The sequence below is a fragment of the Sabethes cyaneus genome, chromosome 2 (assembly GCF_943734655.1).
Source record: "Sabethes cyaneus chromosome 2, idSabCyanKW18_F2, whole genome shotgun sequence".
In the NCBI taxonomy this organism is placed as follows: domain Eukaryota; kingdom Metazoa; phylum Arthropoda; class Insecta; order Diptera; family Culicidae; genus Sabethes; species Sabethes cyaneus.
Window position 1 is genome coordinate 53,207,640 of NC_071354.1, and position 15,385 is coordinate 53,223,024.

Genomic DNA, 15,385 nt, shown 5'->3' on the forward strand with positions numbered 1-15,385 from the left:
CACCAAACGCTTCTCCGCTTTACAAAAAACTTTACGTTGGACCGCGACAGAGTTAGAGACTTGTAAAACAGAAAAAAACATACCCGGTGTGGTATAGCACTAAGTAAGGTAAGGCCAATCATATAAAAAATAATTACCGTCGGCCGCGGAGCGTATGTGTGCGTGTATGGAATAGTTAGACTGGAAGGACAAAATTATATATGAGACTAACAGAAGGATGCGACTGTAGTTTAATTGCCAGAAAACTCGGGTACTATTCGAGAGAGTGTGGGTTGGTGTTCCACCTGTCATTGAACGACCTATTATGTTTTTGGTCTCATATCGAAATTTCACTTTCACATCATGGATTTTAGAGAGAATCGCTAGCAGTTTTTAAGTAGTCATTAGGATCAAGAAATCTGTTGAATTTTTTAACAAATAAATCCTGACCTGAATCTAAAAGTCATATGAAAAGCTTTGCATTAGAAAATCACGAGATTGCAACAAAATCTGCCTTTTCTCAGACATATTTTGAGTTCATTTGTCAGTGATACTAGCACAAGTTGCAGTAACAGTCTGTCGTACTGGTATATCTATTCGCAAAGCGAGCAATCAATAATTTTCAAGATTGTGAACAGCTTTGTTAATAGTCCTGAACAACACGTACTTCATAGTTAGCCACTTGCATATTTGTTTTACTAATGAGATGATAATATTGCGACTGCACAGGTGAAAATTATTGGAAATGTAATATGCATCACTTGGTGCAAATACGTGACACTGGTGGTTAAATTAAATACAAATTGTTACAGTTAGTATATTCTAACAACCCATGAGATTTCTATAAAAATGCAGAATCGCTTGGAAAATTATTATTGTTCAATATGGTTTACCTAACGAAGGAAGCTTTTTCGGTATTGCTGCTTGTACTAGTAACCACCGTGGAATGCACTGTATTTCGACCGCACCGTCATCGCACCAAACGACCTAGGCCAACAAATAGTCCAATTTCCAGTGAGATATTTGTTTCGATTTTATTTCACATATTGTAATAACGTATTGCCACGCACCGCTTCTGCAGAGGTTAGCTGTAACACAAACATTCGCAATGGACTGGATTCCAGAGCTCCAGTATTTTTCAAAAATGGACAACTGGAGGTGCCCAGCGGTGGTGAGTTCAAATGGTATCAAGGTGAAAACGTGGGCGTACTGTGCTCTGATCCCAAAAACAAATTAATTACTAGTAAGTAGACCAAGAAATAAGAACTATTGATCGTTATATATAAACATTATATGAATTAAAAAAACTCTTTATTTTCAGCAAGGCGCTCACAAGATACTATTGATTGTTACGATGGAACACGGTTCACGGTTGGTGGTAAACGTGAACCGATTTCTAAAATCAAGTGCCAGTATAAAACCACGGGTGATGTTGAAATTACAAGTCAATCCTGTGCTGGCTCCGGTACATTGATGCATGTTGGTTTCAGGAGTAACCTCAAATTTCTCAATCTATACGAGTCTTGCGTCGATGAGAATAAAACTGCGGTTCTGTATACGCATCATACACTGTACGGTTCGGAAATCAAAAGTATGTCTACATATTTTGGAAGTTTAAAACAGCTTTCATTTAACATTCTCATATATTAAACTTGTTAGGTAAAAGTATTTCACAACGCGTGGATTTCAAATCGGAAGGTTTTCCGAAAACATCGCAACCTCGGACCGCATACAACACAGAGGTGCAAATCCAAAGGTTGGCCACTTTGCTGAATTCTACGAAGTCGGTAGCCAAAACATATTTGAACAGCAGTTCAAATTTGCAGCGTGGTCACCTGACGCCAGATGGAGATATGCTGCTCAACACTTGGCAGTGGGCGACTTATTTCTACATCAATGTTGCACCCATGTGGAAATCAATCAATACCGGCAGTTGGAAAAAGTTGGAAAATACCGTACGAAATTTTGCCAGCAACAATCGCTTGACCGTGGACGTTTACACTGGCACTGATGGCATTCTCGAAATACAAGGTGTCCCAGTTACGTTGGACAGCAGCAATGGAATCCCGGTACCACAATGGCTGTGGAAGATTGTCAAGCATCAAAATGAAGCTATTGTTTTCGTTATCAGCAATAACCCCTTCCAGGCCGATAACTTTCCCTGTGGCAACACAACGGTCAATTACAACTGGTCTCGTGCTGGTTTGACTGGAGAAGTTGCCTTTTGTAGCGTAGCAGACGCCCGTCCGCACATTAGAACAATTCCCGGTACTATTTTCGCTCCTAATGTGCTCCACTACAGATAAACAAGCGGTTACTCTAAGTCACAGTTTGAGTTCTATTGCAATTCTTTTGTAGTTTCGATGAGTATATAATCAAAATCAAATTTTAATTTTAATCGACTTAATACCCAAACGTTTAACTTTTCCGAGAGTCCACTGTATTTAGAAAAAAATAAAGAATTAGATTAAAGTTTGTCCGAGTTTGCATTGGAATTGCCCACCACCGCGGAAATTTTTGTGAAAAACTAGGTATTCCCAATCAATATTTTTCCTAGAATGCTCAAAAAAATTTCTTGTATCTTCACAAACGAATCTTTGTTCTACGATGCTTGATTTAAGGGTTATGTACTATTGAATTAAGCAATGTCCGAGAAAATCGAAAGATTGCTCTTGGAATGTTGTGAGAAATGTTTTTAACAGATGTGACAGATGTGACAGATGTTTTTAACATCTGTCATTCGTTAATACTGTGAGTCAAACCTCTCAGTGGACCTCTCACGTGGCTACGGGAAAAGTGTCTGGATCCGTTATGTACGACAATTTTATTTTTGTATAATAGTAGTTGTATGCAATCGACGAAGGGGACGGTAAAAGAAAGTATAATGAAACAAAGCTGTTTCTAGTCTCTCAAGGGAGATAAGACTTGCAGAGGAAAGAGCGGTAAATTAGGTAACGGAGAATCACTGAAGCAGCGCTTATTAAGTTTGTATTACGTTCCTCTTTACCCAAGCTGCAGGATCCGCATATCAAACCAAGCTATAATGGGGGCCAATTATAACTGGATTCAAACTCAACTTTTTCCCCAGGCTCTGTGTAATAGCTTTGAAAAATTCCCTAGAGCTGCCGAAAACTACTTCACCGCCGTAAGAATCGTCTATTACCCTTTTCAACTCGGTATACAAAATTTCTTCAATCGCATACGTTGACGCATACGAATTTGGTTTTCGAGAAGACGCTCCACAACGGATTTAATGTTCGTCTTGCGACACGTCCTTGACAAATTACGAGAATTCAACTTGCAGATCCACCGCGAAGTAAAGAGGTGAATAGCGACTGCGGACAGGATCTTTTACGGCTAAGGTGTTGCAGTTTTCATGTTCGCGCACACAAAAGTCATAGTTTACTACACGCTGATTGTTCCTATGGCACTTACGGCCACGAAACATGGACGCTAAAGGAGAGCGACATACAAGCTCGTGATATATTTAAGCGTAAGATCGTGCGATCAATTTTTGGCTGTAAACTGGAGTTATACCAGATATATACGTTAAACAGTAACACCATCTACACAACGTATCGCTATTTATCTTAGAAAAGTAGAGAACAGGTTTGACAGAATGTCATTCACTAACTATGTGTGACCGACAGGAAAAAACAAAAATACATACACTAAGAGCACAAGTGAATGCATAAAGTCCTTTGTAAAAATTACTTTATCCTTTGTTTTTGCAATACACAAAGAATTACCGGGTTAATTCCGATAATCGTACAGATTTCCGATGGAACAAACTGAATTTTCAATAAAGCTGTCTCCCGTACCTTTGTACATCGCTCTGCTGTTTGACATAAGCGATCGCTCGCTTGTACGCAAGTGGTCGTTTGCTTGCAAGATCTTGTGAGTCAAAAATGAAACGCCCGTGTCACGTCAGTTCGTCAGTGACCGTCTTTTCAAAGACCTATTTTCGTCTGGAAAAAATCAGGTAGTCTAGCAGGATAGCGCATCAATGTTTACGCAGCCTTCCGAACTTCCCAGTTACATCACGAGGATGTTTTTACATTAAATTTTATAGACGATTCGAATTATTCGATAATAGTGGACTTGAAATCGGAAATAAAACTTAGACATGGATTTTAAAATGAGCTTGAAATAACATATAAATTAGGTTAAAAAATGGACTTGTAAAGTGACATTAAAATAGATTTGACCTTAAATTGAAATTAAATTATATTAAATTTGAAATTGACCTTAAATTGAACTTGAATCGCGCTTGAAAGTAGAATTGAAATTGAACATACAATTTCTCTTGAAAGTTAAATTAACTAAACCTGCAATTGGACTTGATATAAGGTATGAAATCGAGCCCAATATTGAACATGAAACTAAACAACTTGATCTTGAAATTTGTACTGAAATTGGACCTAATATTAGACTTGAATTCTGATTAATTTAAGCTTACAGTTTTAATTCAATTTTACTTACTTATGTGTCCATGTCCGCCGGGATGTAACAAAGGGAATGTAATCAGAGCTCCACTGCTGACGGTTACCCGCCATGGCTTTTACCTGTCGCCAGCACAGGTTCTCGTCTACAGCCCGGATGTCGTTGGCTAAGCTCCGTCGCCATGAGCCTCTGGGTTTGCCTCTTCTACGCTGTCCTTGTGGATTCCAGTCGAGTGCTTCTATGCAAACCTCGTTCCCTCCTTTCCTCAAGGTGTGTCCGATCCACTTCCACCTACGTTCACGAATTTCTGTGGCTATCGGCCGTTATCCAGTTATCAGGCCACCAGGCACGAATGATGTATCGCAGGCACCGGTTAATGAATAACTACAGTTTTTGCGTTGTCTCCGCTGAGACGCACCACGTTTCGCAGGCATACAGCAGTACACATTTAACGTTTGAATTAATGATTCGGGTTTTCGTACGTAGAGTGATCTGGTTTGAGCGCCAAATGTTTCGCAGACCTGCAAAGGCACCCCTGGCCTTCCTGATCCGTGTGGCTATATCAGTCTTGGTACCACCATCGGGCGTTGTTTGGCTACCAAGATATTGAAAGACGTCTACCTGCTCAACTTGTTGTCCCGCTACTGTGAAGTTGGTGGAATTGTCAGTGTTCACTACCATAGACTTAGTTTTCGCTACATTGACTGTGAGACCTGCTGCTTGGGAGCTCTCGGAGAGGTCATCTAACTTGCTCTGCATATCGTTTCGGCGTTGTGCGAGCAAGACAATGTCGTCGGCTAGCTCGAGGTCATTTAGCTGCTCCATTGTTAGAGGATTCCAAGGCAATCCTCGATTTGGTCTACTGTCAATTGCTCCAAATAATATCTCATCCATAACGATGAGAAACAGAAGCGGTGATAAAATGCAGCCCTGTCTCACGCCAGCAGTAACCCTTATGGGGTCGGACAAGACAAAGCCTTGCACGAAAACGCCTCGTACTGAGCCTCGATGAGATGGACTAGCTTATCTGGAACTCCTCTACGCCTAAGTGCGCCCCAGATGTTTTCGTGATTGAGTCGGTCGAACGCCTTTTCGAAGTCAACGAACACCAGCAGAAGAGAGTCCTGGAATTCGTTGATCTGCTCCAATATAATGCGGAGCGTTGTGATATGATCTACACATGATCGGCCAGCACGGAATCCAGCTTGCTGCCGCCGGAGAGTAGCGTCGATCTTCTCCTGGATCCGGTTGAGGATTACCTTACAGAGTACTTTGAGAGTAATACAAGAGCAACGTGATGCCACGCCAGTTACCGCATTCAGTTAGGTCTCCTTTCTTAGGTACTTTGACCAATATGCCCTGCATCCAGTCCACCGGAAAAGTTGCGGTTTCCCAAATATTGCTGAAAAGCTTATGCATCATCTAGGCTGACAAAGATGGGTCAGCTTTGAGTATTTCGGCTGAAATACGATCTATCCCTGGCGCTCTATTGGATTTCATACTCTTGATGGCTGCTACAATTTCATCCAGCGATGGCGCCTCCGAGTTCACGCGATTTATTCGACGAACTGTAGGCATCGTACGCTACTGGTTTTGTTGGTCTCTGATATTTGAAACTCGGAAGAGTTGTTCAAAATGTTCAGTCCATCGCTTAAGCTGTTCTGTACGGTCAGTCAATAGCTGACCAGCTCTGTCCTTTAGGGGCATCTTTGTATTCATCCTGGCACCACTAAGGCGGCGAGAAATATCGTACAACAAACGGATATCACCATTGGCGGCGGCGGTTTCTCCTTGTTCGGCTAGGGAGTTAGTCCAGGCTCTCTTGTCCCGCCTACAAGCACGTTTAACAGCCCTCTCCAGTTCGGCGTATCGTTGACGGGCAGCTGTCTTAGCCGATCTGGTCCGCGCTCGCTCAATGCCGGCTTTCGCCTCTCTCCGCCGAAATCCACTCCCTCCGCCCACTGCGCGCTTTGCCGAGGGTTTCATCACTGGTCGTGATGAAGGCGTTCTTGATGCCGGTCCATTGCTCTTCGACGGTTCCACCAGGTGGCAACTCCGAGGCTCGAGATTCAAGTTGTTCAACAAAGGCCCTTTTCACCTCAGGATTCTCCAATCGGCGGACGTCGTAGCGGCACCCAACTTTCTCCTCCCGTCGTTGGACACGTGCGACGCGCAGACGTATCTCAGCGATAACAAGATGATGGTCGGATGCAATGTCAGCGCTGCGTTTGTTGCCTACATTAAGAAGGCTCCTTCTCCATTTCCGGCTGATGCAGATGTGGTCGATTTAGTTTTCTGCTCGGCCGTCGCGGGAAACCCACGTGACTTTATGTACTGGTCTATGGGGGAAGAGCGATCCACCAATGACCATGTCGTTATTACCACAGAATTCTGTAAACAGCTCCCCGTTTTCGCTCATCTCTCCTAGGCCATGGCGTCCCATGACGCGTTCAAGATCCGCGTTGTTTGAGCCAATCTTCGCGTTGAAGTCGCCCATGTGAATTTGGATGTCCTCCTTCGGGATTTTCTCAACCACGCTGTTCAGCTGGCTGTAAAAGCTCTCTTTCTCCTGCAGGTCGGCAGCATCTGTTGGCGCATAGCACTGGCCGTAAGGTTCCTAACCCGTATTCTGAATCTGGCAACAGTTATTCGCTCATTTATCGGTTCCCACTTCATCAGGGCCGCATGTGCCCCTGGGCTCAGTAGGAATCCAACTCCTCTTTCTCGAGTAGCATTTTCACCTCGAATGCCGTATGCCGACACGGAACGAAATGTGTATGATACTGAGATGGAAGAGGAAGATCGGGATCAGGAGGAACAGCATGGGCTGTTTCATGCCAATCATACGTAAAAGTTCCAGTAGTAATTTTAATTTGACATATTTTGAATGTAGCGGGTAGACTCGTCAAAACTTATCATATGGAATGATTTTAAGGCAGCGTATGATGAAGTCAATCGAAAATAGCTCTGGTAGATCATAAACGATAACAAATATATGTTCTCGAACAAACCTACGTGACTGATCGAAGCTATCATGAATCATCCCAACCAACAATTTGAGTTTTATTGCACTCTTATTGCGGTTTTGATGCCCAATTTCGGTCACCAGAACCACCATAAGTGTGCAGTAAAACCAGTATTGCTACTTAGTATGTGACGTGTTAGGTGCACGTTTCGGGGAGTACGACAAAACATTAAGTTTTCGCGCTTACTGTTCAGCGTCGCCCTTGATGGCGTGATATGGAGAGCGGACATCGACAAATCAACGCCAATAAATGAAAATCGGTATTCCGCAACAGATTTTTTTTCTTGAACTGTACAATGTCTGTTCATATAATTGAACCAAACCTAAATTTTCTCCATTCTGGCCCAGTGTGCCTCAATATATTTGTACAGTATACGTTTCATATTTACTCTACAGGCTTTCGTGGCACACCGCCCATCCGTCCACCGTGCAAACCCACTCAGCAAATACGATTGAGTAGTTTCTCGTGCCAACATGATTGTGAAGACTGCGGTGTGCGAAAATAAACGCACAAATAAAACGGAAAATTTCGTCGAGTGATTTTTCCACGGCTCCTGTCGGAGCATGCTCCTTGAAATCGCTGACCGGATCGAATTTCGTTGGACAAATATATCCGTTGGCTCACGGCGGTCGGTCGGTGCGGTCTGGACAGAGCAAACCACACTATTGGATAATCAACAAATCATTCGCCGAATGCATTTCAGTTGCAAAATACACAGAGAGAGAGAGCAGATCAGCTACATGCAGGATAATAATTCGAAACCGAACCATGTAGGGGACAATGGGGTGTCGCGTTGTACGTCTGTTCCGACTAATATAAAGTTTTATCCTTTTATTTGTCTTGTTGAAATTAACTCACAGTCCATTTTATATTCAGCTAAGGTACAATGAAGATACTGTTCCTTAAAAAAATAAATTCGGGGCGTTCCATTTTGTTTTCTAACAAAAATTTTCAACTTTGCTTTAAAAATTAAATTGTAAATTTCTAGCTCAATAACAAAGAACTGTAATATGTTCTCCTCGCTCTCCCTACCAGTATCGGAGTAAATACAAAATGGACAACAATTCAATTTCAGAGGATTTTATCTTAACTGGTTTTGATTTAGATTCTAATAGCGCTCGTACCATATTTGATTGATGACGCTCTAGTATTAAACTCTGTGCTCAGTTCGGAGTAATTAATACTCGATCTAACCATACCATATAACACTCCATCGCAGACCGGCAACAGTTTTGACGTTTATTATCATCAGCTTATGTACGAGATAACATGTATGTATCGGGCAATTAGAGCATGTCGCTCTTTAATATGTATTATTATTATTTCCTCCGGTTGTCTGTCGTTGTCACATCGAGTCACAAATGTCATTTTTCAGCGAATTCATTCACTGATAAAAACTGCCAAACTGACTAAGCCATTAAATATTGATTCGACCTTATTCGGGCAGAAAACCCGAGAACGATTAATGTTTCAGTACCAATCATCAGATGCTTGATAATAATTTCGGAGGAAAAAATCTGCCGAAAAAGCGAAAAAAATTTCGTTTTTTCGTTCGTTACACATGTGGTGTCGGTCGGATGCGTGACACAAAAAGTGTGCTACATTTTCGTATCCTGCCACATTGCAGGACATCCAGCAGTTTTGCAAACTATCCGATGAAAGCAAAATCGATATTTTTAAATTTATATTGCACGGTCTATGTGGAATGCACTGCACTGTAGTGCATGGTGGACTTCACGCCAGGTCGTAAACAGGATCGGAGACAAGCATCGAAAAGTGCATTCATGTGTACCGAAATCGGTTAAATAAATGGGTTATCTGTGCTGGGTGCATTGCATATTTTACGGTAAGGTTGTCGTATTGTATCGTCTGCGATTCATTTGTATCATGATGAACGATGCCATGATTCGATTTCGATTGCTAGATGGAATTTCCATTGATGGTGAGAATATTGTGACAGCAAACAAGTTATGTTGAGGAATGAACGAACGTCGCAACGATGCAATGACGAGGATTCGCAAGTGTGGGGGTTTATGTGTGTGCCATTTTCCGATATTACAGTCAGTTCCCGACGAGAAAAGCTTTTTCCCAGTCGTCTACAGCCTGGGAATCATCGGCTAAAGTGAGTCACTGAAACAGTGTATCAGTTGCTTTCGGTGAACATTTCCTGCCAGTCCCGCAAAACCAACAGTACGCAACAATGAGGAAAAGTGGTGTATTTTTTCACCAACCAACCAGTTAAGTTAAATTGAATTGACAATTCTGCCACATGCACTACCTATGTCAATGCGCAAACCGTGTGTCGGTCGATGCTTACTGAAGTTGGTTGCAGAACGGCGGCTGTCGGGAGCAGTTTCCAACCACAGTTTGACAGCTTTGCATACAATGAGAGACTTCATCGGTTTGGAGTACGATATGGAAAGCAGGGTCGAACAGTTTCATTGTGATATCATTGAACTTGATCTGACTATTCACACGTGTAATTAACAATTACCACACGTGCCTTTTGTGGTTATAGAAACCAGTGGAGAATTTTCCTGATAATGACTGGACCTATTGGAATTTGTACGACTCAAATTAACTAAAGCTTTATTCAATAAAGTTTTTTATTTTCGAGTGGTGTTTATTAAAAAGAAACAAATAAAAATAAAAAATTAAATTCCACATTTTTCTGGTCTTCTCTTATCTTATGTAATTTCAAAATTAATTAAAACTTGCTGAAAATTGGTCTTCCGTCCTAAAACATAGCCTGATGAATCGAATTTATCCAACCAGCTTGATAAAGGGCTGACGTTCTCCGATTCCTTGGACAACGCATACACGCTGCCAAATCTCACTCCACTTAGTCTAACCGTCTTGCTCACTGCGCTCCCGGTTGTCTCCGGATTGGAAGCTAACATTATAATGGCAGCGTAATTATCTAGCATTCTTGCAAAAGGGGCCACCCATCATATCCATCTAGCTTTAGTCACCTTTTGAATACTGGATTCGCTCAATAACTGCGCGAGTTTATCCTTCGTTTGCACATTCCGTTCTCCAGGGCACCGCCGTACGTCGTTCTTAGCATTCCAATAGCTCTTTACGGTCGATGGTATCATTTGCAGCCTTGAAGTCAACGTACAGCAGGTGCGTGAGAATACTGTTTTCGCGGCCCTTCTAGAGGATCTGTTGCAGCGTAAATATTTTTTATCTTTCGTTAACAGTCCTTCAACAAAGCCACGATAAATCCTTACAAATCTGCTCGCAATTGATGATAGTCGATTAAAAATGATTTGGAAGAACTGTTTGTGTTCGTGAGCTGTTTAGCGGCATTGAGAACAGTGATCGCACGATAGTTTTTATAGTCCAGTTTGTTGTTTGTCGCATTGCTTGTAGTTCCCTATTCCACTCATCCGCCGGTAACAGTTCAGTATTCCAAATTCTTACAATCAGCTGGTGCAGACACGTAATCAGCATAATAAGTTCCACTCCTTTCCTGCCATCCTTTCCAGCCGATTCATTGTCCTTCAGCTAAATGATCACCTCCTTAACTTCACCCATCGTTAAGACTCGCATCTCTTCGACCTTCCCACCCGGATTCTCGGCCTGGATGTCATGCAGGCGTTCATCGAAATGCTGCCACAAAGAACACACATCCAAGCAAAAAGTTTCCACTTGGGTAGAACGTATGTCAAATGAAATGGGAAATTTCATCCAACAATTCCCAAAAAAAAATTGTTCCTGAATAGATGTCTGTTCTCTGGGACGCTGTTTCTACGTTATGGTCACCTCACGATCGTCGCGCGATGCATTCTGGTCACAAAGGCTTTGCGGGATGCATTCTGTTTTTGGTGGAACTTTCGCGAAGAGTTTCCCACATTTTTTTGTCTGTGGCTTTCCACGTTTTGACGAGTGCCACTGCGCATCTTTGTCTTCCGCGCAGCAATCTCCTCATCCATCACCCTCATACATTTATCATCATATCATGTTCGCAGCATTGTTAATGCTATTTTTATGGTATTCTTCTTTATCCGACAGCGCAACTTTCTAGTGAATGGGCGTAGTTTACGACGAGGTTAAGCTGCTCCAGCTAAATGCGAAATTTAACTGAGGCTGGTGTCGGTACAACAATCTCACAATCCCAGGACAAGTACTGGCGCTGGCAGCACTGGATTTTTACAGATTACATTTGTCGGGCAAAACAGCCCGGTTAACTTCAAAATATGATTCCGGTCTAACAAGCCAGTCCTTGTATGTTTGAATCTCGGCTAGGTGGTACTTGCTAGATAGAGTCCGTAGGACCATTGCCGTAATTGTCCTACACTCTGACAACCGGATGTGAAGTCTGTCGATAAAGAAGGTTCAGGCATTAGAAACACGTTTAAGACCAAACCGTTGGTTCTTTGTCGGGCAAATCACGTCAGACTTGTTTCCGTTCGCTTTCAAGTTTGAACAGATGTTTCCCACCAGCTATTCCGAAATAAAAATATAACGGCACTGGATGATGATCAACACGATAGTTGCATTGATATTCAAGAAGAAATGTTGATAATTCGCATCCAATCGCAATGACTTTTGTGTAAGATAATTCTCCTTGGATACAATAGGCGCACTAGCGACATTACTTGTCAAGAGGATATGAGATTGGCGACCCCAGATGTTGCTCGTAACGGAGTATTTCGAATGGGTCTTAACCGTCAGTAGCTCGTGGTCTGAGTCAACGTTAGCGCTCCGATTGGATTTTACGTCAATGATGTCTGAAAAGTGCAGGTGGTTAATCGTCGACGTGGTCGATTTGTATTTCTGGCTGATTTGGTGACCTCTAGATGTACTTGTGTAGGAATTTATCCTGGAATAAGGTACTACATTTGCCTAAGTTCTTGATGGCGGTAAAGTCGATAAGTCTTAGCCCCATTTCATTGGTCAGCTGGTGTACGCTGAACCCTCCAATCACCAGTTTGTATTCCACCTCCCGACCGACCTGAGTATTGGAATCCCCGATGACGGGCGTCGTTCATATTCACGCTCTAACCACAGACAAACAGACATAACACTTGGAAGAAAAATCAACAAAAATCATCGTTCTACACATTTTGCCTGAACACTAGCACCATCTATGATCGACATTGCCAAATATCAAATAGCAACAGGAGTATCCCTCAAACTAGCAAATATTTTTTATGGGACATTCCCCTTTTTTCGTTAAAAAGCGCCACTTCGACCAAAACGGAGACATTCTCAACTAAGCCCAAATTTGAAATGTCGATTTCATCGGTACAAAGAATGGAAAACGAGTGTTATGTCTGTTTGTCTGTTGTCTGTAACTGTGCGTAGCATTCCTGCTTGTCGTCATCGGACCTTCCGAAATAAGAGCTGTTAGCCACATGCACGATGTTTATGCTGAAAACCCAACCTTTGATTCTCAACTTGCACATTCCAGCACCTATTGACCACCATCGAATCACCCGGTTTCACATCTCACTCATCTATCTATAGCCTGGTCATACTTCATATCCGATAAAGGAACCCCGCTAGCACCAACTCGTATATCAATGTACGAAAATTATCGTAAATATCTCTTAACAAATTCGAAAACGTAACTAAAGCTTGATAAAGTGGGCCCAAGTTGATTTTCTATCGTATATAATGATAATAACTGACATACATACGATTTTCAGCACAAACATGTATAGCAGTACGAAGCGAGTCGCGTTTAATCGGATATTATCGCATAGAACTACGTATATACTCGTATCGCTTAAAATCGCCTCCCTCCAAAATAGTACGGATATGCCAAGATCCCGCTAAAGGACACAGCTGGTCAGCTAAAGGACAGAGCGGAGGGTAAAGCGGACTGACTGATCAAACCGAGTAGATTATGCGATGGACTGAACATTTTGAACAACGCGCCTTCACTGGATGAAACTCAGGTACCAATCAAAAGTATGAAATCCAACAGAGTGTCAGGGATAGACTGCATTTCCGCCGAAATGCTCAAAGCTGACCCACCTTTGTTAGCATCTGCATCATACATCAGTTATTCAGCAATATACGGGAAACTGCAAATTTTCAGGTGAACTGGATGCAGAGGATCCACCTTATCTGAATGTGGCAACTGGCGTGGCATCAAGTGGCTCTGTATTACTCTCAACGTACTCTGGTAAGGTAATCCTCAACCGGATCCAGGAGAAGATAGACGCTACTCGCCGGTGGCAGAGAGCTGGATTCCGTGCTGGCCGATCATGTCACCATACCATATTACAACGCTCCGCATTATATTGAACCAGACCAACGAACTCCAGGACACTCCTCTGCTGGTGTTCGTTGACTATGAAAAAGCGTTTGACCGACTCAATCATAAAAATATTTGGGGTATACTTAGGAATTCCAGATAAGCTAGTCCATCTTAATATTTTTTTGAAACGATGGTTCTACAATTGATGAAGGGACGGCAAGGGAAAGTAATGAAGAAGGCTTTCTTTTGGGAACGGAGGGGAAAGAATGGAAAGGAAGGGGGGAGGGAGTAATAGGTAGCTACGCTTAACAAGTTGTCGTTGTGACTCCTACCTTTTGTCCAATGCTGGTCTTACATTCCCAAAAAAAGTCCTTCTTCATTACTTTCCCTTACCACCCCTTCATCAATTGTAGAACCATCGTTTCAACAAATATTAATATATGCCTGACCGCATTTCAAGGTCATGACTAAAATCACGAGGTTTGGTCAATTAGTCCATCTTATCGAGTTTCGGTACGAGGCGTACTTGCGCAAGGTGTTGCACATAGGAGTCTTTTCCGAACCCATAAGGATTACTGCTGGTGTGAGATATTATCATCGGTGCTGTTTTTCATCGTTATAGATGAGATACCAGTTGGAACTATTGACAGTTGACCAAATCGAGGATTGCCTTGGAATCCTCTAACGATAGAGCAGCTAAATGACCTCGACCTAGCCTACGACATTGTCTTACTCGCACAACCATGTTCCTTGGAGATTGAAGTGGTACAAACTTGGACATTGTTTGTCAACTGACCTTGCGCAAATACTGTCTTTATAGATGAACAGCTTGTCTGAAACAGAAGTATCTACTGCACTAGGCAGCGTTTCCAATCTCGGTAATTCTTGCACTAGCTTGACCATTGACGATTATGTGATTAACCAAGCCGCTCTGTGAAATTTAAAACCTAAACCTCCAGTGAACCGGACAGCATACCTTCAATCTTTTTAAAGAATTGTATCGATTGCCATCTTAAAACTGAACAAACTCGGGATTGGAGTGTCGGTTACGCAGTGGTTTAAATTGGCTCTGTCAAATCGTCCCGTTAATGTGTCTATCGACAGGTTCGTTTCGCCAACTTTGACTGCTCTTTCCGAAATTCCGCGAGGCAGCCATCTCGGATCTACTTATTTTAAGATCTACTTATTTTAACGACGTCAACATTGTTCTCAAACGGCTTGTGGTTGCCGATGACTTGACACTGCTCTCAAAAGTCAATGATTTTTCGGATACTTCAGGAGCAGCTGCTGATATTCGCTGTATGGTGCAATAACAACCGTTTAATGCTAAACCCCGACAAATGCGAAGTGATTACGTTCTCGCGAAAGCTGAGCCCGATAATGTGCAAATACCTGTATCAAGTGTACCTTTACATGTTACATTAGACCGTATGAATTATACAGTTTGCTTTGCTTACATATTTACACGGGAAAATCTTATGGGAAAACTTGCTCTAACTCTTTTATTCATACGGCCTATTGTGTAGATTGGGTATGAAATGGAGAGAGTTACCTGGAAGGAGCGTCAAACATAGCTCTGGCTCTCTCTCAAGCTCCCACCTGGCGCCTCCACGCAGATCTAAGTCAAATGATGACGGTCGATGGCCTTACCCGGAAATGCTTCACGTACTTACTGAAGCAGCTAAGCTAGGAGGTGCGAACTAGAGCGCCTGTTCTCCAGGTG

The 15,385-nt window shown here is 42.4% G+C and overlaps 1 protein-coding gene across 1 annotated transcript; it reads left to right on the plus strand.

Annotated features, from left to right (window-relative positions):
- Positions 1-848: 848 nt before the first annotated feature.
- LOC128733813 (uncharacterized) lies at positions 849-2,452 on the plus strand. The gene is made up of 4 exons (XM_053827620.1): positions 849-993; positions 1,061-1,222; positions 1,301-1,570; positions 1,639-2,452. Exons 1-4 carry the CDS (start codon positions 864-866, stop codon positions 2,283-2,285), a joined length of 1,209 nt encoding a protein of 402 aa, XP_053683595.1. The 5' UTR covers positions 849-863; the 3' UTR covers positions 2,286-2,452.
- Positions 2,453-15,385: the final 12,933 nt, after the last annotated feature.